Source organism: Sparus aurata, chromosome 2 (assembly GCF_900880675.1).
Source record: "Sparus aurata chromosome 2, fSpaAur1.1, whole genome shotgun sequence".
Taxonomy (NCBI): domain Eukaryota; kingdom Metazoa; phylum Chordata; class Actinopteri; order Spariformes; family Sparidae; genus Sparus; species Sparus aurata.
In genome coordinates this window covers 34,458,404-34,482,773 of record NC_044188.1, presented here as the reverse complement: position 1 = coordinate 34,482,773, position 24,370 = coordinate 34,458,404, and the positions used below count along the sequence as shown (strand labels likewise).

At 39.7% G+C, this 24,370-nt stretch overlaps 1 protein-coding gene across 1 annotated transcript in view; it reads right to left on the bottom strand.

The window, feature by feature from the left end:
• Nucleotides 1-24,370, bottom strand: part of LOC115596666 (unconventional myosin-XVIIIa) — a 142,714-nt gene that overhangs the window by 75,037 nt on the left and 43,307 nt on the right. The window contains exons 3-15 of the mRNA XM_030441942.1: nucleotides 20,536-20,623; nucleotides 17,634-17,740; nucleotides 16,312-16,488; nucleotides 15,643-15,853; nucleotides 14,548-14,690; nucleotides 13,327-13,427; nucleotides 12,670-12,733; nucleotides 12,400-12,544; nucleotides 9,428-9,439; nucleotides 7,849-8,019; nucleotides 5,438-5,528; nucleotides 4,247-4,439; nucleotides 3,617-3,703 (exon numbers count right to left, since the gene is read on the bottom strand). Coding sequence (XP_030297802.1) covers nucleotides 3,617-3,703; nucleotides 4,247-4,439; nucleotides 5,438-5,528; nucleotides 7,849-8,019; nucleotides 9,428-9,439; nucleotides 12,400-12,544; nucleotides 12,670-12,733; nucleotides 13,327-13,427; nucleotides 14,548-14,690; nucleotides 15,643-15,853; nucleotides 16,312-16,488; nucleotides 17,634-17,740; nucleotides 20,536-20,623 — 1,590 coding nt within the window. The remainder of the gene's footprint in view (nucleotides 1-3,616; nucleotides 3,704-4,246; nucleotides 4,440-5,437; nucleotides 5,529-7,848; nucleotides 8,020-9,427; nucleotides 9,440-12,399; nucleotides 12,545-12,669; nucleotides 12,734-13,326; nucleotides 13,428-14,547; nucleotides 14,691-15,642; nucleotides 15,854-16,311; nucleotides 16,489-17,633; nucleotides 17,741-20,535; nucleotides 20,624-24,370) is intronic.

Genomic DNA, 24,370 nt, shown 5'->3' with positions numbered 1-24,370 from the left:
ATAATTGTGGCTCCATGTAATGGCTAGTAACTGTAAAACATTTTTGCTGGCTTGTTAAGTTAGCCAAGTTTTGTGAAATCCTGACATCAGCGTCAGCAAGTATAGGGCAACTCTCCAGTATGGTAAATAAATGTTCATTAGCTGGTGTGACGAACTTACATTTATTGGTAGTAATTCTTCTTCCAGTGTTTACAAGAAAAGTTGCCCAGTTTCTCTCTCTGACGCCGTATTACTCATACTGTATTTTCATCACTGTACTGAGATTTAAGGTACTGCAGTGGACGCAAAGTCATGAATAAAGGTCTTCACAGGTTATCTGGGTTTACAGAAAAAAAGACCTGATTTGGGCCAATACCAAGTAATAAACAGTCTTGCTTGGAATGGCAAGATTGTACTTTTGTTCATTTTCTTGGGCAAACAGCATTTTGGAGCACATACGTTCTTAGAGGACTACTGCATATTCAGCGCTCTGAATATCTGGTGGCTTTAACTTATTTTCCTTTCCTAAATTCTCCCCAAAAACCACAGCCGGCTTAAACTTGACCTTACTATCCAAGGCTATATCCTGCATTAAGTGAATCCTGCTTTAACATTTTTTGTAGACAATAAAACATCTAATCAGTGTGCGCAAAAACACACAGGCTCACTTCTAAATAAACAGTAAGAATAGGACAGATTATACAGAAAGAGCATGATCAGAAACTATTTGACCCACTGCCATTGGATTCTCAAGTGCGCATGCTTGCCAGAGATCAGACTCCAAATAAAGAGGTGGAACTACTGCAAATAGGCAGCCTTTGATCAAAGCAGAAGGTTATCTGAGTCTCAAGGTCTTTCAAAGTCAAAGAAGAGATGCTGTATTGTGCTGCTGAAACCTAATTAGCAGCGAGGTGCAATCTGGATCCTTTACAGCGATAAATTCCTAATAAGCTTGCTGTCATCTGACCGGAAATCACCGGCCACATGCTGCTGCCTGTCAGATAAAGTTTATTTTCATTTCTATGGGTCTTCTGGTTGTCCTTTTAATGTCACAAATCTTTGTGTCAATCCTTTGCTGCTAAACAATCAATTAAAACAAAATACGGTGTTACTTGTTGCCTTTTAAAGGACATTACAAGTATTCTATGCCTCTGTTGTTGCAGGAAAAAACTTAAAAACCTTAATCAATGACGTAGCTTTACATACAAAAACAAATTAAATTTAAATCTAAATTAGAAAACCTGATTAACACTAAAAACACAGAACTAAACTAAAAGGATAACCTAATGATGGTGCTAGATGAACAATCAAGCAAAATTATCATCCTATGGGGGACATGAATGTCACAGCAATATATACAATAGTTGTTGACACATTTCACTTTATGTGTAAAATGTGAACCCTTCTGTGGGACTATAGAAGTCTTTTCGGATGGATTATTTGAGAACTATGAATATGTTATATATTGACTATTTAAGTCAAAGTTAATGGAAGTCAACAGGTCTCAGTCTCTGGGATCCGTATAGCCATGCTGCTAGCAAGGCCGAAAAGTAACCTAACCCTTATCATACAGTATGATCCAACTGCATTATCAAAGTACTGTAATTACTGTAATGATGTAAGTGCTACATCATAGGCAACCAGACGTCACCTCTCATCCAAGAGGCTTCTTCAGTTCCACCTAACTGGCGGGGAGTTGCAGGCTTTTAAAGTCTGTGTGGAAGTGTTCTTACAGAGTCGTTAAGGTCATGTGTTGTTCTCACTTCTAAAAAAGAACAGCTTTTAACATTTCAGACGGATTTACAATAGGGGCATGGAGGGACACCTGGACGGGGATAAGGTCTGTTCTCCAGTTGAAGGAATCAGACCTCAACTTGGATTGACTGTTTGTTAAATGGCTTAAAACATCAAATGGGTTGTAATTAATGCTTCAGTGTGAATCTCTGTCTGCAAAAGCCCTGACACAAAACACATGAAGTCCCTTCTTTCCTTCACAGGGAAGACAACAAAGATCATAAATCTGCCTGCATTCCAAACTCATTTGAATGTTAAAAGCTGATGTGACGGTGTTATTCACTCGTCATTATGCTGATCACATTCAGTTAAAATTATTGTTCAAGGTAAAGGAAATCACATTTTCTGGAATCCAAGCCTGAGTTATTCATGTAAGGTTTTTATTGCATTTCTATTGCTAACTTCTGACCATGTGTGGATGATTGTCTCTGCAGTTATACATATGTAGACAGGTAAACAGGATACTGTTATCTTAGCATTTTCATATGTATCCTTCATATAATTCATATATACCCTTTCTATAGTCTACTGTAACTGCTGTAGCTGTAAACTGTATATCTTAGTGTCTTTTTATACACCGATCAGGCATAACACCTGCCTAATATTGTGTTGGTCCCCCTTTTGCTGTCAAAACAGCCCTGACCCATTGAGGCATGGACTCCACTAGCATGGACTGCTCAGATGTTAGCAGCAGATCCTTCAAGTCCTGTAAATTGTGAGGTGGGGCCTCCATGGATTGGACTTATTTGACCCACAGACGCTCTATTGGATTGAGATCTGGGGACCTTGACTGGTCTGCAGCTATACAGCCCCATATGCAACAAACTGCGATGCACTGTGCAATCTGACACCTTTCTATCAGAACCAGCTTGAGATGCTCTGACCCAGTCGTCCAGCCATCACAATTTGGCCTATGTCAAACTCGCTCAAATCCTAACGCTTGCCCATTTTTCCTGCTTCTAAACACATCAACTTTGAGACAACATGTTCACTTGCTGCTCGATGTATCCCACCGACTAACAGGTGCCATGATGAAGACATAATAATGTTCACTTCACCTGTCGGTGGTCATAATGTTATGCCTGATTGGTGTATACGCCTGCCTGTTTTAACAAAGACCTGTCTGTCTCTAAACATATGTACACTACTCTGCATTTTGCTGCTGTCAGAGACCCCTCTGTCAACTGAGATTCATCAAATTGAGCTTTTTTGTTTTGGTGAATTACAATAACATAATAAAAGATAGAAGTTTGCAAAACTGCACAGGGATAACACTTCCATTAGGAATATTTAAAATAATCAATAATAAGTATATCATTATGTCGGCTTGCGCACTTAACAACAGGACAAGCTGATTCATGGTGGTTTTAAGTATATATATAATATATGAAATAGGTACTATAAATATGCCTTTTTAACCAGATGGTTTATTACTACACAATGCACCATAGTTATCCCAAAATCAAACAAACAGTGTTGTCCTTCCTAACTCTCACATCAGATGGCTTTCAGACCCAGTGATGCCAGCATTGCTCAATTAGCTTAAAGCTACAATTTTATACACTTGCCAGTAGTGATGAATGGACCTATTTTGATTTACTGGCTCAGTGGTATTTTGGTATTCCAGAACTTGATTTGCATTAATGTCTTACTGAATAAGGTAAAATCTCAGGCCAAATCGCCCTGAATCTGGACCTGAATACCTCAAGGCTTCGCTGAACACAAATACCACCTTCAGATGTGTCTTTATGAAACATTTCTCAGGACAAGTGCAGAACAGAAAGATATCACATGTACAGAGATGATTGAAACAGAGATAGTGTGTGAGGTTTATTGTGCTTACCAGAGCTTGGGTTGAGGCTTGGTCAATAGTTGCTACAGACATTGAGGTACTGGACTCTATGTCATCTAAAGCAAGCTCTATGTTTTCCTAGAAGCAGGAGGGGATAAAGGTGTAGGTTAGTAACCTAGAGTAGATTTGCCAGCAAAAGATGAGATCATAAATAAATCAGCAACATAGCTATTCAGTTACATTATGCAATTAGCCATTACCAGACTGTAGACTGGGTTCTTGGGAATAGATCTGGTCTTAATTAGTGCAGTCAAATTTGGCGTGGTCATTGGAACTACTTCATCTGTGGTAACTGATAAGAAAATTGAAGATTTGAATGCTAAGAGCATCAAATGTTTTCTATTGGCCTCCACTCTATTGCAGTAAAAGAAGGAACTTAAGATTTGACCAAGTTATAATGGATGCCACTAGGTAGTGGCCACTAGGTGAGCAAGTGAATACAAAGGAAATATATAATTATATTGTTTTCGGACCAAACCAACTATCTATAAAGGTATATTTGACAATATCTGAAGATATTTTTGGTCACCACAGAGAATCTTACGATAGTTTTGCTAATATTTGTTATATATTTCCAAGTATGCCACTGCTTAGAGAAATGTTCTGTAGGACAAGCAGCACCTCCTTGTATCTCTCCAGCTCCTGGACGAAGGTACGTTCATGGAACAGCGTCTGCAGCCTCTCCTGGGTGTAGTTGTGGCAGAGCTCCTCAAATGTGGCTCCCCGTTGCTGCTGAGCCAGTCGCGGGTTCTGGAAACCCGGAGTGTCCACAATCAGCAGGGAGCACAGAGAGTGTTGACTGGACTTCAGAGCCCTGGGGGACATAAATATATCTTAACACTTTTATGATATAGTTATGTTCTGTCTTCTTACTTTTGGCTTAACTATTCCATCTGTTGCTGTTTTACTTCTTCTACCCTTTTCTTAATTTGTTTTATTTTCTGCTTGGTGGGTTCATTACTTTCCTCACCCTGGAGTAACCCTGCAGTTAAAGTTGGGAAAAAAGTGTTTTATTGGCATTTCTGGTTGTGGAGTTGTATAAGTAATATATTGAACCTCGTTAATGTAAACATTGTTAATGACGTAGTTAATAAAATCTTTTCAAGAACTCAGTACACAGTTTACCCTAAAAGATGGATCAGATGTCTGGAAATCTGCAAATATGAAGTAGCTTGGGGAGTGTAATTAAGCAGTTACCTGGGGAAGATGATATGGTACAATCCTACTTTAAATTACATAAAATTAAACAGCTTCCACATTTTGTAATTAAGATAATTACAAATGCAATGTATGGCAATTGTGAGAATCTTAAGCTAGTAATGCTGACACGTGTCATAGGAGCCTTGCATTATATTTTGGAGAAATGTATTTGCCTTTGGATGTATGCCTCTTTTTGATATGTTGAATGTAACTTATTATGGTGGAAGGATAGGCTCTCCATTTTACTTATAAATTTTTTATTTTATTTGTTTTGTAATGTAAGAATTGGTGGGAGTGAAGTAAAATGAAAGGGAAGCTGAGGTGTCACAAGTGTTTAAAAAAAAAGAAAGAAGGGGACAATGCTGGACAAAATGTTGAGTCATCGTTTTGCAAAATGCCACAGTGCTACCCTCAAACCAAAACTATGAGCTGTTTCATTGAAATTCTTTTACCAGGTCTTACAAAACTCTGCTGTAGATCTAGATATGTAATTTTTGTGCATAAATTACAGGTTAGGAGAAGTTGCTAAAGACTATGAAAGGTAAAATGACATCTGAATGGCTCTGATCCAATAATAAAGTAACACATTTAATGTTAAACATGAGGTCTAACCTGTTGATGAAGGAAACGACAAGAGTGAAGATCTCAGAGTACAGTCCAGATGCCATGGCCTCCAAACACTCCAGAGCTATGACCTTAGAGCCTGATCGACAGAGTCCAAAGACAACAGATCAGAGTCAGAGTCAACAAGAACCACATGAAGAATGTCAAATTTATTTTGAAATCAATTCACTTCTTATCAAAGACACCCAGTCTACAACTGATATGCATTTTTCAGGGCCAGCATGGGTGTGTAGGGATTACGCGTGTACTCTTTTCAAGCAAAACCTGAGGATAGTGTTTTTTCTCCAAACACTAAGCTCTTTGAGACAGTATTTACAGAAATGACGGTGTGGTAGGGCTGGCCTCAGTGAACGGAGTGTAGGAGGCAGACTCTCAAAGCAGGGTTCAAGTATCAAAATAGAGTTTTAATTTTTACAAAGAGTGCCACCAAAATGCACAGTGAACCAAACAAAAAAAAAAGATATTTACAAAAAGTATCAAAGAAAAAACAGTTAACTCAGCTTAACTGAAAATAACTCAACTCAATGTTACAGTGAAACACACTGTGCACTCTCCTGCACACCTGGTGTCCTCTCTCTTTGACACCACACACTCGTCTGACTTCCCCTGCATGCTGAGAGCCAAAGACAGGAATCCACCTGGACTCACCCAAGCAGCAGGGAAGCCTCCTCTCCCTTCTAAAAACCGGTAAGCATCCATATTATTAATCTTCATTTCATCACACAATGGGAATTCACATAGGCTTTTATCACACACACATCTGTGCTCACATATGTCACATAATATCAAACTATGCACATTTCACACTCCCACACAATCTGCATCCCCCCATAGATGGTACCGCCCGATGACCTCACTGATGATGTCATCCAGGTTATAAAAGCATGAATTAATGTCCCTTTCCTCCTTTTACCAATGGACCACATGGTGAGTATGAAACAAAAGCAACAAAACAATGCATCTGTAAAAGTTACTTAACTGCACATAAACTGAATTAAACCAATACACTTATTTAACTTAACATTACTTGTCTGTGTTTGATTTATCCGTACATGTTGATGTAAATGATCTGTACTTAAATATATACTGCAAACTCAAACCAAACCCGGGATAGGATGCGTCTGCATAATATTGAACAAAGATGGACTACTGGTTAAACAAACTACACAAACATACAAATCAAATAGAAATGAAATGTAAAGGGACAAATGGTGTGGTCTCACCCACTTTGTCGCAGACGGATGGATGGACGGACGGATGGACGGACAGACAGACAGCCAACTTTACTGATCCCCGAGGGGAAATTAGGTATTTTTAGCAGTACAATAGCAGTCTTTACTTCATTCAGCTGCAGGTGGTTCTCCCCACACCGCTTAACAAAACTGTTGACCAGGTCTCTGTACTCATCCTCCCTCCCACCCTCTACACCCCCCCCAATGGCCGTGTCATCAGAGAATTTCTGCAGATGACATGACTCACAGTGGTACTTGAAGTCTGCAGTGTAGGTGGTGGAGAGGAAAGGAGACAGCACAGTTCCCTGAGGGGTGCCAATGTTGCTGATCAGATGGTCAGACACAGTTCTGTAATCTCACAAACTGCAGTCTGCCTGTCAGATAATCATCCACCAAAGTGACGAAGGGAGAATCCACCTGCATGTTCTCCAGTTTGGCCTTCAGCAGCCTGGGCTGGATGGTGTTGAAGGTGCTGTACAAGTGGAAGAACATGACGTGGACAGTGGAGTTGGGTTTATCCAAGGAGGAGTGGGCTTCCTGCAGCAGGTAAATGATTGCGTCATCGACCCCAACATGGGGCTGATATGGAAACTTTAGGGGGTCCTGTGATGGACACACTAGGGGTCTGAGGTGTGCTACAACTACCCTCCCAATGACCTTCACCAGTACAGAAACCGTCAGTTACCTAAAGCTGGCATCCGCGTTTGGGTCGCATTCTTAGCATTTGTTTTTTAACAGGACATTCCCAGATTTCTATCATCATTTTTAAACTATACTTTATTAGGACAAGGCACACCACATACAAGCATTACAGTTTTTTTCAACACAACTGTAAAAAGGATCTCAATTACATTTTACTTCTCTAGACTGTATGTAAATATTTTCAGGTTTTATTCTTACCATGACAGCAAATGGAATGATTTTGGGTTGTGGACAAAACAAGGACCTCATCTCGACACTTGGGGAACACTGATCACAATTCTACAACATTCGACATTTTATAGACCTTACAACTGATTAATTGGGAAAATAAATAATTGATAATGAAAGAAATGCTAGGTTGCAGTCCTAGCATATGGCCGTATGTTGCCTTTCCATACGTGCTGCTCTGAACCCTGCATGTGATCTTACAAAAGCGATTCAAGACTCTACAGTTTGGATTTTTACCTGAGCTGTCACCTTGGCTGGCCTCATCCGATCCTCCTCTGAAGGAGGTGGAATGCTGCAGTCCTTTGGCTTGGTTCTTAAAGATCGAAGAGGACAGTTCCTCCAAGGTACAGCCCAGCAGGTAGGCGGCCTTCTGAGCCCATTCATGATGGGCGAACTGCCGACGTCCAGCTATATAGAAAGCAAAAAAGACAACAGGTATAAAACAAAGAGGATAATGGAGGATGAATGGGGTAAAAAGGGTGCTACATTGAGATTTATCAGAAAACATCTATCATTTCTGTTCAGGTGCAGAGTGCTATTGCTTTTGTCCGAGCTGCAGCTTACATGAACTGACAACACACTGTAAAAGTACAAAAACAGTATCAACCCTAGATAACCCATAAAGGCATGTGTTATGGCACATTGATGAGACTACACCACTTGAAAGTGGCACTAGACAAGTAAAAGAAAGAAAGTGCTCATGATGCACACACTGATGATCAAGACTGACATATCTGTGATCTCTGTGCAACCATACAGTGCAGCATTTGTCATTAACCTGTATTGGTTATTCTTTTAAACAAAGTCATGTTGATTAAATTGAGACAAATAAAGCCTAAGACATGTTTTTGTACAAAACAGCCTTGTTTTGAAATGTGTACTTCTGTTGTGTATGCAGTAATACCCAACTCATCAAACTATGACAGTGTATCCCTGTGTTTCACTAACTGCCTGTAGGGATGCCCAGCCACCACTATGACTGATACGGAAAACTTCAAGGATTGTGTTTATAACAAAGTAATATAGATGAATGAGAAGATTAGCAGAAAAATAAAAACATCTATAAAAGTGAAAACAAGAGTGAAGGATCTGTTTAGTTATCACACTGTGAACACCATCAGATCGACACGACCCTGCTCCGCCCGCCGGCTTATGCATTCACACAGGTATGGTCAGCCAATGTTGCACCTCTGATTCTACCTCCGGAGGAGCATGAGTGCCACAGTAAAATTTCACCCCTCGCCACGTCTGATTCAAAGTCCATTTGCAAGAATGAACCAAAGCAACATGACAGCCTGCACAGCCAGCCAATCAAAAGCTTAGACACAGAGCCAAAGAATCAACAGGAGCCCCCACCAAGAAGAAACTTCAGGGGGGTACGCAGGGTGAGCTGGGAAATACAAATTATGTGGTAGAAAGTCAAAACATTAACTAGAGAAATCGAAGTGAACAAGCTTTTCTCTGCTTTTGAGAATGTGTTGTAGTGTGACAGTGGTTTGGGAGTTGAATTTGGCTGACATGTGAAGCATCAGAAAGAGCAGCGTAAAGGGTCAGCAAACTTCTGATCCCTGTGATTTTCATCTCATGAAACAGAAAAGGGTGAGAGAGAGCTTCAAGAGGAAACAGGCACATACGAGAGAGGAGGCGGTGAAGAGAGGAGGGGGAGGAGGAGGAGCAGAAACAATAAAAATGCTAATGACTAAAAGGCCTGGAAGGAATGATAAAGGCATTAAGACAGAAAACAAAAACAAGGGAGGCCTCGGAAACAAAGTTTAAGTGAAAACAGTCAACAACCTGTGTGTTGTTTTTCCATTACCTTCATCTCCGTCTGCATTTGATAGGGCGCAGCATGCAAACATGCAAGTAGAGAGAAGGGGTTTGAGACAACACAGCTCATGGATTTATCAATTCAGTCACAGGAAAATATGAACATGAAACAACACTGACAACCCAGCATCATGCTTTAAAAGAGCAAGCTGAGAGGTCAGACACGTAACTGTTGAAAGCACAAAGCCCCGTCATATGTAAGGGGATTGTTAATGATACTCTATCGACTAGCACCTCAGCTAACATCATAAAACATTAATACACTAACCAACTGAACATAAACCTTTAGGGGGAAAAAAACAAACGCACCATGTTACACAGCGAAAGCCACTGTATTTGGCAGAGATGTGGACTTGAGTCAATTCCAGTCGCTGTTTTGATGACCTGCGACTTGACTTGACACAAGAGAAATGACCTCATACCTGACTTGAGTCATGATGACTTGAATGATTTGTCACTGTCATTATGATTGAGAAGCCGTTAAGATATAAAATAATTTATAAAATGTTTTTTTAAACTGACTACATACTATTAACTATATTATAAATCAATTAAAGCACTGTCATACTTTATGAACAGGTGAGAGAACTTAAATAGTGAGAGCCTTTAATACAATTATTAGGCAGACATGGTCTGTATACGATAGTGCTTAACTCGGAGGACTTTATCTGTAAACTACAATCACGTGGTATCAGGTTTTGCAAACTAGGGGGCAAACAGAATCCTTATACAAGGAACTTTTTGTCACAATTACTTGTCATAGAATCTAGCCCTGCAGGTACACTGTCTGGTCAGAAGTATAACAATCTCAACATACTTTTACATGTTCTTCAGATTCTTGTTTGAGGACATACATTGGGCCTTTTTAATCTGGTTTGATCTTGATCAGACAATGTTGTCATATTTTAGATAGCAATGGGTTTCCAACTTTGTGGTACTTTGAAGGCCTTCTCCTGATTCGACAAACAATGCCCCTGTGCCCAAGCTATAGGCCAGCTATATAAAAAAAATATATTTTCCTGATTTGGGTGTATTTCTACTTTACTGGCCTGCACAGAGCTCAGACTTTAACACCAGCCAAAACTGCAGAGCAGATTGTGCGTTGGGCCTCATGCTCTTGGGGCAGAATGTGAGCAAATGACTGAAGACCGAACAATCAGTGTGACGTCAAGCAGTGGCTAATAGAAATATCAAAACAGTATTCTGCCTGCTGAGTGTCTGAATTCAAATGTCAAGCCTGACACCTGGTGGCCATGGTAAAAAGTCAACTCCAGTCTGAATATTTCACTTGAGTGAAAAGGATTTGCATGTAATTCTGTTCCATTTATGGAAATTTGAGCAGGGCCATGTCGTCATTAATGTTCAAGTAATAGGGTGATTTAAGTAATTCCATATGGTTGGCAGGACAGAGTGTTCAGAGACAGCGATATGAGAAAAACAAAGACAGAGGAATAACTAAATGTTGCCTTCCAGAATAGAAGATATGCTACATTGTATTTAGAACATAAAAGAGAATGGTTGGTTGAGGCAACAAGTCAAATGTCTCAAGTTGGTTCCACTGCTCAATGTAAATTTGACCACCAGGTATAACATTTTTGGTGACTGCTATAACATCCAGTTGTTCTGTCACAGTATTCGATTATCTGACTCCATTTTATTAATTGATTTTAAACAAACTATAATAAATTTACAATAATAAACGGTACATTTATAGGCAATTGAACTTATGTAAGTAGTTATTTCACTGTTAAAAACAATGAAATGCAAACAGGCTTGGAAAGTAACAGCATACATGTGACGGGGTTGCGTAATTAGGATACACAAGAAAGGTAACTGTAATCCAGTTGTAAAGAAATGAACACAAATTGTAATTGGATTACTTATAGATTTAGCAAAAAGAGGGATTACTAACAGGATTCAAATTTGACAATAAAGAATGATATACTAGTCTGTAACCATGCACATGTGTCCATATGGTAACACCTCAGTAGTCTCTTCACGCTGGTCTTTTCTCCAGTCTTTTTTTCCAAATGTTTGGTATTCTTGAGGTAATCCAAGTGTAACTGTATCAGAATACATTTTTAAAAACTACACTCTAAATCCCTGTTTATAAACCAGCATTTATAAACAAAGCAATTGTTTATTGTAAAGTTGCAGCCTATGTACATAAAAACATGTAAATAGTTAATAGATATTGTGTAGTTCATTTATCAACACTATTTGTATGCCAATAAAAAAAGTTGTAACTGATATTAATAAACCTTTACAAATGCTGAAATCAAACTTTTTAAACCTCAGTTGATCTAATGGTGAAATGGTGAATAAATGGTTAAGTGAGACTCATCTTTGAATTGTTTATCAAATCAAAGCCAGGAAGTATTGTGGAATTTACATTATACAGTGCTTTTGGTTTCCCCTTCCATTGTCCTCCGTGTCATTTGATGAAAAGGACTGTGATTCTGTGAGTGACATCACATTCTTCAAGTCACACTGAACTTGGCCCAGTACAGAGGATAATAACAGGACGAGAAATGTTTCACTGCTGTCTTAAGAGACAGACAGAAGAGATGTCATGCATGTATTTGTTAAATATGCATATCTTAGTTAGCTTATCTTTATCCACGTTCAAATAATAAATCAAGATTTGTCTTAGTTGTCAGTTTTGTAAAAGGAATAAACAAAGCGTCTTAGAGATTCTGTTCTGGACTTATCTGCCATTACAAGATGTGAACACACAAATCAAAATCAAACATCTAGCCAGGCCTTCATATTTTTCCTTGACCATGCCCATCATACATCTGTGTACACAAAATTCACGGCTCCTTCCCGGTATATTTAGCCCCCATCTCAATGACCCTGTTTCTCCTTTCAAAATGTCTTAACGCTATGTTGCTGCTGAAAAGCACTGAAAGCTGACTCACATTCACCATTCACGAAATTTGATGTATTTGCAGCCTGTACCTTTAGTGGCTCCAGCGGCCCCCAAGTGATAAATAGCTCCCAAGATGAGCCAGAGGGCCTTCTGCTCTTCACCAGAGATGCCCAGCACCTTCATGGCTGCCTGCAGCTTGGTGAACTGCTGTGAGGCTCGCTGCTTGTCTTCAGGCTGGGCGAGATAAGATCAGATCAAACTTCAGTATTCATAGTAGGCCACATAGATCACACAATGAAAATGTGAAATGAATCCCTTCAAACAGACACATGTCGGTTAAATAATTTTAATGTAGTCACCTTAGACTGAGGTAGGATCCCAAAAGCACTGTTCTCAGCCAGGTGGTTTAAGTGCAGCTCCGTTCTGGAGGAGAGGAGGAGAGAGGCAAGCTGCTGAGGTCAGGAAGTTCCTGGGTGTCAGTCAAATGCTGACGCCTCTGGATGTTGTTAACCTTTTCAATATCACATGAATTTCACTGTTTTATTAATATAGTTTATCAACCGCTAACTGAAAAATTATAAGGATTCAAAAGTCAAGGCAGTTCGAGTGAACTACTGAGTGATTATTTTATAGAGAAGAGTAAATGGAGGGAACCAGGGAGGGATTTCAGACTCAGCTTAAATTATTATAAGAAACTCTCAGAACACTGTGCTGTGCTGTGCCTGACCAATATTACACAATGTTATGTTTGCTGATCCATTTGATCATTTTTATGATTATTTCTCCTGCTAATTCTATCAAATTATAAAATGTTTAAAATAATGTGAACAAGAAAGATAAGGAGGAACCACAACACACTGCATGATTTCATCTCCTATCTGTAAACACTAACTGGCCAGGTACAAGTCATAAATAAATACAACAGATGTGTATAACTTGGAAAACATTTAACATTTTAAATACTCCATAATTATGCTATCTAAAAACTATTGATAAAAAATTGCTAGAAGAATCACTTTAGACTGCTGTCAGCTCCGGCCATCAAGTAGTAAAAGACGTTGAATGTGGATTCTGCTTCAGGTCGTCTGCTCACACGCAGTTTCTCCAGCAGCATTGTCTAAACACGAAGAAACACTGTGAGTCAGAAGCAAGCATATTCTATGGATAAACACAGTACAGTTTGTTGAAATGTGGGTGGATTTGAGTGTAATATCTGAAACACTTTGGTTATGTTTGATTCATAGTTAAACTATGAAACTACACTGCTCAAAAAAATCAAGGGAACACTTTAAAAATACATCAGATCTTGATGAACTAATTACTCAAGTTGAAAATATTTACTGATGTACTTGTATAAATTGTTGAGAACAAAATGACGTAACAACAGTCAATGGAAACCAAAATCATCAACCCACTAGGGGCTGGATCAAAATCACATTGAAAATCCAAGTTAAAAATGACTCAGTGGTGTGTGTGGCCCTCGAGAACCTGTAAGCACTCCCGACAATGTCTGGGCATATTCCTGATGAGTCGGCTGATGGTGTCCTGGAGGATCTTCTACCAGACCTGGATCAGGGACAGTCTGTGGATGTACTTGGCAGTGTTGGATGCACCGATACATAACATCCCATAGCTGCTCAATTGGATTTAGGTCAGGGGAATAAGAGGGTCAGTCAATGGCATCAACGCCTTCATCATCCAGGAACTGCCTACAGAATCTGGCCACATGAGGCCAGGCATAGTCCTGCACCAGGAGGAACCTAGGGCCCACTGCGGCAGTATAAGGTCTGACTATCGCTCTGAGGATTTCATCCTACCGTTGGCTCTGACATGGAGGTCTATGCGACCCTTTAAAGACCATCACAGACCAACTGCCAAACCGGTCATGCTGGATGAGGTTACAGGTAACACAATGTCCCCCACCGTGTCTCCTATCTCAGCTAGCTTGATTTTTTATGGTATACCGGTCCATGACTAAAACAGGTACTGCTGCTTGTTTGATGCCTTTCTACAGCCCTGTCCAGCACTCCCTGTGTAACAGCCAGTCTCCTGGTATCTCCTCCATGCTCCCGAGACGCCGCTGGGAGACACAGCAAACCTTCTTGCGACTGCAGGTACGGATGTGCCATCCTGGAAGAACTGGTGTGTGTGTTTGTGTTTGTGTGTGTGTGTGTGTGTGTGTGTGTGTGTGTGTGTGTGTGTGTGTGTGTGTGTGTGTGTGTGTGTGTGTGTGTTACCTGGATTGAGGCAAAGGCCACCTGGCCAGCCTGGTCAAAATCGAGGGACACTACATGGGAGAAGCGGCTAGCGTTGGTGTTCATGGAAGTGGAGCTGTTGCCAAAAGCCTCCAGGATGGTGTACACGGCCTGCCACTTCTCAGCTGTGTCAGCAAAGACATTCAACACTGTAACTCATAATTTCCTCGGAGGGATCAGTGAAAACTCTTTCAAAGTGGTTATCAACATTTTGTTGGTTTATGGAACTCTGTTATGCCTGCTGTTGTTTATCAATTAATACTTGAGCAGTTTGTCTACTTGCAACTTATGACATCTTTGAGTAGATGACAAATTCAAAATGTTCCAGCAAGTAGACAGAACCTATAGTTATCAGTCACATCAGAGATAACTCACCCATGATGCTAGTAGGTCTGCAACCGGTACTTATGCACAAAACTGATCACGGACTGAAAAGACCATTGCTCACAAGAACATCCACCTATTTTTATTTTCAACAGTCTGCTGTAAACATCCATCACTTTATAGACCCATTTGCTGCTTCAGCTTTGACAGTTTTCAAGTTTACCTACAAATAAGGTGGTTTAGATAAGCTGTTGGTTTGTTTATCATATTGGAAATAGGGCTGCACTATTAATTGAAATTAACTGAAATCACAAAATCAAGAAGAATATCAAAATCGCAAGAATCTGCAATTTTTTGTTAAGGGTAAAATATGTGAGAATCAACGTTATCAAGAACTGTAGTGCTGCAGAGATGATCTAATCTGGCAAACACATCTTCATAATAACCTAAGAAAACATGCTTGTTTGGTACAGATCCAAAAATTTAAACTGTGATACAAAAATGATCATTCCCATCAGAGAAATATGATAATTTGTTTTTGTGGAAGTTAGGTTTAGAAAAATGACTCCATTTTATATCTAAGGAAACTATTTACATATTGCAGTTCTGTTACCTCTTTTCGTCTAACAAACTCTACATCAGTTCCCACAGCAGTGATACAGTACAGCACTATGTGCATCTTATGAAGTGGCGTGCATCATATACATTTATGTATTTCGACTCTGTTCCCCTTTTCACTGTTTGCAGTCTCACCAGAGAAGATTTTTCCCGTGCTCCCAGCTATGGATACCAAATACTGGACCAGGTGCTGACAGTTTGTGGTCTTGCCGCTGCCAGATTTGCCAAGCAGCACGATGGACTGATCCTGCCGGGTGGTAAGTAGGTTGCGGTATGCCGACTGAGCTACAGAGTATATATGAGGAGCAGAGTCCTCACGCCGACATCCTTTGAACATGTGCATCACCTAGAGACGAGGGAAAGATACTTGAAGCAAGGGAGGAACACAAAAGAAGCACATCCACAAAGAGGCAATTAAATATCAGCCACAACCACAGAGCACAATGTTTGACAGGTGGTCTGCAAGCTTTATCAACATGATTAATACATTCTATATTTCACATTTCTTCAGAGCTCAATTTCAGGTAGAATTGGATACACTGTAAAATTGCTTGAACAATATTTAACTTTATCAAATGTTTTACCAATTTTTATATGTTTTCAATTGCTGAGAGAAAATTGTCTAATGAATCCACAAGACCCAGTTTAGATTGCGAAGGTTACATTTGTTGGCTTCACAATTTCGGCGAAATAATGCTTGTGTTATTCAACATGGACTGAAACTGAAATTTGAAAATATCATTCCAAAACTATGGGCATAAATAAAATACTAGCTTGCTGCAGTCATCGGGTCTTACAGTTTACCTTCTCAGAGTACATGGAGGGTGTGCTGAGGGGGTTGATGACGACCATGTTGGGTCCAGCATAGGTGTGGATGAGGTTGCCTCCGTAGCGCTGCCTCAGGCAGTGCATCACACTGGATTCATTCAGATAGAGCAATGACGCTAGGTCCTCTGATCGGCCGTATGATGGCGGGTTGGCCTGCACAAACAGAGATGACTAGGATGGCATTCAAATAGCAAAAGATGTATACCAGATACAGAATGTTTAAGCTTGGGACCAATGGACAGCTAGTCTCAGGTCTAGTGGTAACAAAAGATGATCTGGGGAAGTGAGGTCTGGGTTCAGGTACTTGGGTCAAGCAAAGAGCATCCATTGGAGGAATGTTGAGGCAGCACTCCTTGATTCCACTGGGCATGTCTCTATTACCTGCCGTGTGCAATGCGGTTTTGCTCCATCCTCAATTCGGCCTCATATCCCACCAGCTGTTATTCTGGCGCTGAGTGTAATCCCTGCCTGATATTGTTGACTTGCTAAGATTATGTGTGTTTTGTCATTTTCCCTGAGTTTTATGCTTCTACTTTAGTTGACTAGGCTATGAAATTAAATTGTTTCATTGTTAGTGTGTTTTAAGTGAGTTTATCTGATTTTCTTGTTGTGCCGTGTATCCCACATCTGCCCAGGATGTTGTAACCTAAAAACTGACCAGATGCACTATGCTATTCTGCTGTCTAACTTCCAGCCTGGCTCTATCAACTCTGTGCAGCTGTTCCAGAATGCTGATGAAACGCACTTTGGCACAAGGTCTAAAACTGCTGCGGTTGGCTTACGCCATAAGCAGACATGCCAAGTGGAATCTGCCGGTAAGGCTCTGGATACGCACACAATAATTGTAATTAGGATCAATTAATTATTGGGCTCAGCACAACTCACACAGTAAGATAGAGGTCTTCTTGTTAGACTTCAAGGTGCATGTGTCATCAGTAAACAGCAGTATGAGAGAATATAATGTTTATCTTACCATTGATAATAATAACAATAATAACAATAATAATAACAACAACAACAACAACAACACACAGCACCTCTTAAAACACAGTTAAAAAGTGCTTCACAGGTCAAATTCCCAGATACAAACAGACACACTATCATACATCCAATCATACATTTACATACAAACACATGCATGATGCACAGACAGACAATTCATGAAAACGCCAACCTATAGAAATCTGAGGATGGGTACTGCACATCCTCAATAGACATGATTCAGTCTTCCAAATTATATCATTTATAATGTCCATCAGCAAAAATCCATTAACCATCTTTCACCATATCCTGTTTACCTTCTCTACATCGTCTTCGTCTACATCCAGTGTTGTCCCATCATGTTCAAGTTTGATTTTCACCTTGCCCTCTGGTAGAGAGCCTTCCTCTGTCTTCAACACAGTGGCTGGGGAGAAAAAGGTAACCAATACAGGATAGCTATCAGTTCTCATACTCATCTGTTTTTTATCTCAACTACTTCAAAAGGCAAAACCAAAGCAGGAAAATTCTAGGATGTTCATTTTTTAAACCCTTAGACTACAAACAATCAAATCACCAGAGCTTTTCAGGCCTCTTACAATGGGAGAAGCCCTAATAACCTTCTCTTTCTGGCAACAGAAACATTTTGAATCTTATAGCCTGCATGGAACCATGAAAGGTTTGTTAAGCCCGCTGACCCAAAATAGTCTATTTACTATATGTCTACATACTCCCACAAACAGAACAGAAAGAGTTAAGTATTACCCAGAAAATGTTGGCAGTGCACCAGCTGTAGCATGCTAGTTGACTAAGCCGGTGTAGAAAATCGAAATTATTGTTGCTGCCTCTGAACACAAATTTAAGACCATGTCTTTTAGATCCACTGTATGGGACATTATGGCTGTTCAGTATAGCATCAGAGAAAACAGGTAGGCCTGTAGTGATAATCAATAAATCAATTAATCGTATGATAAATAATTGTTTATCGTACAATAACAATGTTTGTTTTGCTTGTGTCTTTCACGTGAAGCCTCATGTCAGCCGAATGCAACAGCTGCAGTGTGGGAGCACCTCGAATTCAAACCAAATGGCCGTGGTGAAAATTGTCTTTTGTCGTCTTTTTTGTCTTTTGCCTCAAAACGACAATATTATTGTTTATCGCAATAATTTCTAGGACAATTTATCGTACAGCAAATCATCGTGGCAGGCCTAGAAACAGGTAAAGATTAGTGTCAAACTGCACAACAATGCTGTTAAGATGAAGTCAGGTATGCCTGCGAAAATACTTTAAACATATCATTTATCAGCTGAATGTGTCAATTAGAAAAACAAGAACCAACTGATAGTCGAGTTCTTCTCTCCATATTGTTGAGTTTTTCACTGCAGATTTAGTGTTTATCACCGCAGATATGTGACCATATTCAGTCTAAAGAATACAGATTTAACATATAGTAAATATATATAAATACACAGATCAGGTATAACATCATGACCATCTGCCTAATATTGTGTTGCTCTCACTTTTGCTGCCAAAACAGCCCTGACCCATTAAGGCATGGACCCCACTAGACCCCTGAAGGTGTGCTGTGTTTTCTGGTACCAAGATGTAAGAAGCAGATCCTTAAAGTCCTGTAAGTTCTAAAGGTGGGGCCTCCACGGATCGGACTTGTTTGTACAGCACATCACACAGACGCAATCTGGGGAATCTGGAGGCCAAGTCAACACCTCACACAGGGTGTCACCGTCAGCCGGGGGACGGACGGACGCAAATTGAGCAACGGGAGCCCATCTGTTAGATTGGACCAAATGGGCTAGCCTTCGCTCCCCACATGCATCACTGAGCCTTGGCCACCCACGACCCTGTCCCCAATTCACCGCTGTTCCTTTCTTGGACCACTTTTGATAGATACTGACCACTGCAGACCAGGAACACCCCACAAGAGCTGCAGTTCTGGAGATGCAGCTCTGGAGATGCTCTGACCCAGTCAGCCATCACAATTTGGCCCTTGTCAAATCCTAACGCTTGCCCATTTTTCCTGCTTCTAACACATCAACTTTGAGGATAAAATGTCCACTTGCTGCTTAATGTATCCCACCCACTAACAGGTGCCATGATGAAGACATAATCAGTGTTATTTACTTCACCTTTCAGTGGTCATAATGTTATGCCTGATTGGTGTAAGTGCTTGAGCTCTGCTAGAATGTGGCACCATGCTGCTTGTTGGCCACTCAAGTTGTGCTGTTCTGTATAGATGAGCAGAGGCTGGATTTGTTCAGGATTTAGGGACAGGTCAGGCAGGTCTCTCAATTTGAGAGCCTTAACAGTAAGAGTCAGAGTTATGGCCAATTACCCACTGTTTTCTTAAACAAACAAACAAAAAAAGGGGGGGCAAAAATGTTATTTCGAGCTTTCATTTCCTGGTGTATCAAAAACATGCCTAACTGTGACCCAACACCTAAGTTCCTACTGAACTGTGAATTGCATGTACTATTACAGCCTTGTAATGTACACACCATACAATATGAGGATCTATAGACTATACCTGTCTGTTCTGTTACTACGGTTACTTGGTCCAGTTTGTTTGTTAATTTGTTTGTCTGTTTCTCAGATAAACATTACAGGTAATTGAAGTGTGTAGCATGAGCCAAAGAAGAATGCATTCAAATTTGAAGTAGATCCAAATCAGGGGCAGATATAGAATTATTTTCCACTATTGTGAACATTGCGAGGTAGGTAAGTAGGCCTTGGTAGAATAAATGCCATACATGTTAAAATTCAGTAGAGGTAGTAAAATGTATAATGCTAAATATGATCAACAGGTAGGGACAAAATGAAAAGGAGGAGTTTCACATGCTACAGTATCAATACCGACTTACTGTGGGACAGCTGTCACACATTTTTTGATGGACACAGATATAATCGAGTAATCCTTTAAGATATTGTCTTTTATTGTAATATTGAGGTGACAAAAAATATGTACAGAGAGGAATTTGGCGAACATAATCATTCTTATCGCTTCTTTATCTTCTTCTCTACTGCTATTCACTAGCTATGGCGTAATATGTATGGTTTGAAAGTGTATTATTTTTGGAGAATTTTGTCATGGCAAATTCTTGCAAGTAGTTCAAATGGGATATGTTTAAAGAATTGTTTCTGTTTGTTTTTATCATTTACGTTTTTTTAAAAATTCAAATATCTTCAAAAATGGCTTGAAATCTCACCCAGGGAGAAGCCATCTTTGTGGATTAGCCAAACTTTCTCCGATCCATACCAGGCCTGCTCTGCTGCAATCTGCTCCTCTGTCTTCACCTGGTGGATAGAAAGGACAAGGAAAAATACTGTATTAAAATACTGTAAAATTACTGGACAGCAGGGAAAGGGAAATTATAACTGGCCCAATCATAATAATACTAACTACTGACTCTTTTCCAGTATTCACAGTCAGGTACCAGTACATGCTGAAAGTTTATGAAGGAAAAAGCCTGTCAAAATGATGACCATGCAGCAAGGGAAAGTGGACTGAAAGATCTCACAGTCCACTGTGCACTGCATGCTCCTTCAGGGTGGTGTGTGACAAATTTCAAACTAAACACATTTCAAAATATCAAGGCTCAGGGGTATGTGAAGGGGGTTCAACAGCAACCCTGGTTATACCAGGGATTACTTCCGTTTGGTTAACACAAAGGGGATAAAGTGAGGAACACAACAATGATAAATAAAAATAATACACAAATTAACAGTGAAGAAATGTCACATATTTGTTCAGTTAGGGCTGTTGGTGACTGCTTATATTCACATAAATTTAATGGGAAAAGTGAACAAGACACACTGCACTTCACAAGCAAAGTGAGAGAGCACAACACAGCACAACATTTCAGAGCACAGGGTGATCATGGGATAAGCTGGTGGTGCATGAACACTCGGGCACAGTGCAGGCCAGACCTGGGACTGCTTAGCTGCAGCATGAGATGCCTGAAGGAGGACCACAGGGTCCTCTTCCACTGATCCCTGGTGATTTGGCCAGCATGAAAAGGTCAAAGGCCACAGTTATATTTAAGCAACAAATGTTATACATACACATACACTGATCAGGCATAACATTATGACCACCTGCCTAATATTGTGAAGCTTCCCCTTGTGCAGCAAAAACAGCTCTGACCTGTCAAAACATGGAATTAAGACCTCTGAGTGTGTCCTGTGGTGTGTGGCAACAGGGCGTTTAATAGTGGATTCTCTGGGTCTTGTATGTTTGGGGTGGGGCCTCGATGGATTGGACCTGCTCAGCAAGTCTTCTAGATGCTCTATCAGATTGGGATCTGGGGACTTTGGAGTCCGGTCAACACCTTGGGCCCTTTATTGTGTTCCTCGAGCTGTTCCTGAGCAGTGTTTGCGGTGTGTCAGGGCACATTGTCCTGACGGGGGGCCATTGCCATCAGGTAGTGTTGTTGTGATGAGGGGGGTGTACTTTGTACACAACAGTGTTTGGATGGGTGGTGCGTGTCAAGTGGCATTCACATGAATACCAGCACCCAGGGTTTCCCAGCAGAACATTGCATAGTGATGAGATGATCAATGTTATTCATGTCACCTATCAGTGATTTTAATGTTGTGGCTGATCAGTGTATACAGACAAATACAAATAGATAACATAAGCAAACAGATAAATAGAAGGTCATCTGCGTAGCTGTATACTGTGCTGATGCATCCGAACAGAATCCAGCACACCTGTGAGGGAGAAATCAGCTTTTTGCTACAAGCATGATTATCTATGAAATTACCTGTTATAATCGACTTAATATTAATTTTACACTTGCACTGTTGAAGTTTTTTCATGAAATAAAATTGTTGCATTACAACAACAGAGAGTTTGAGTAATAAAAACAAAAAGAAGTATCTGAATACAAAAAATCGTCATACCAGACTCACAAGAGTGGAAATGTCACACATGCATGTCTCAAAATGTACCACTCCATCGCCATGCCAATCTTTAATATAATGTCTATGCAGGTAGCTTCTGTCAGCCTGATGTATGTTACCTCATGCCACTATGTTATAAACTGTAGCTCATGTCAATGACATTGCAAGAAAAGACCTGCCAAAAATCTTTTGACTGAATAATTCACTCTCCAATATCAAGAGACAAAAAACCCAGTGACTTTTCAGGAAGTAAACTTTAGGAGTCAGCAGTGCTGTTTGCTGTCAAACCAGCAGATGCATGGCCATATGAAGCATTTAGAATTTGGATGTGTGCTTACCAATGCCTCCCTCAGAACATTTTAATGGTAGATGTCATTTCATGTATTGTGGTGCCTTTTATCAGGTGGTTGGATGCCTTTATCTGGTTATACTAGCATGAGCAAAATAATGGGCGCCATTTTATTTAATCCAGAGATGTTTTGGCCCCATATCACATATTTAAAGATTAAAAAACTAAAGTAAAAAAATGTATTCAATGACTAATTAACAGCTTTGTGGCACAGGCCTAATATACTGTATAATTTTTGGGCTTAAAATACATATTTGCTGATATCTGAAATTACCAAAAAATTCAACATATAGAGCGAAAACATCTTGTGAAATATCTTAATCAATGTGAAACAATTAATCACCAACAGTGACTTTATTATTTCGAACATTTGAATGACCTTACACAATTATCAGGTGCCCAGTTATATCAACTAGTGTAAAGGTGGAACTGCAAGAACAATTAAAAGATTCAAAGATAATAAAAAACAAAAGATTTCAGTCTCCCCCCAAACCTTGTACCTTCTTTACTTCTTTATTTTATCCCTTTCTTTCTGTCCCTCTCTTTTAATCTCATTTGCCATTTTACTTTCGGCTTTCCTGTCATGTTTCTTCTTTCTCCTACGGAGTATACTCTTTGTGCTCAGCGCTTTTTGGGGCAACGGTGAGTGACCAACCTTTACTTAACTGCTTGGCATCAAGGCATCGATGACTAGATAACATTTTCAGCGCTTGTGTGTGTGTATATTAAGTGTCAATCTGCCTGGGTGTAAGGCTGCAGTGAGGACATGGTGAGGAATTTCATTGATTTGGACATTCTCTCAATATGCAAGTGGAATGGATTTGATAATGAAGCACTGACACAAATAGCTGAAAAGAGCACAGAATGGATAGACTGATTCATTTCAATATGGTAAAATTGGTGATGGACAATACTATTCATTTTACAAATACATGATAGCTTGTAATAGAACCAGAGAGACCCAGTTTTGAATATTACATCGCTTGCAGATTACACCACAGCTCAGACACAGGATGAACTCAAGTTTGTCTGAAAAGTGTTCTAAATATTCTAAATATCAGATAACAAGTAGTCGAGGATTTGTTTTTTGTGGCCTTGTTGTTTTGTTGTTTGTTGTCTGTGTTTATGTCAGAAAATGTAATAAAAATATTATTTAAAAAAATAATAATATGGACAGTCATTTTCCTGTCTTTCATCTCTTTCAATACAGGCATTAGTTCAGGACATGTTTAACCCTGTTCAGTTTAAAGAGCTGAAGCAAAAGGGTCTCTTGTCTAGCTTTGTAAAAAGTCTCTAAAGGTGTTTCTTTTAAGCAATGAAATTAAGCAAAAGTTAGCCTTGTTGCTTAAGATGGTTATCACCAATGTATCAATGCATAAGCTAAGAGTTGTTGCTTTATTTTGCAGTCATTCCACTCTGCAGGCGGTGATGAAAATGTTGCTCGAATTTTGTCTGCACTTCAGCCTACAAGGTATAGATTTTCTTTCCTCAAGCATGTAAGGTTACAATATTCAAATGAAAGATCTAAGATAAGCATGTCCTACATCTCTCTGTATTGAATGAACACAGACTGAATTAATATCAATAATCCCAAACCATTTAGAGGTAACCTCTTTAAAATTTAGTTCCATTTATGCAAAACGATGAAAAAAAGTCACTGTTTTGCCCTATTTAATTCTTAGCATGTCTTGAGGACCATGAGACAAAACTCTCTACTAATGACAAGTAAATTATTATCACAGCAAGGCTATCAAAAAAAAAAAAAAAAACACAATACTGCAGGAAAAGAA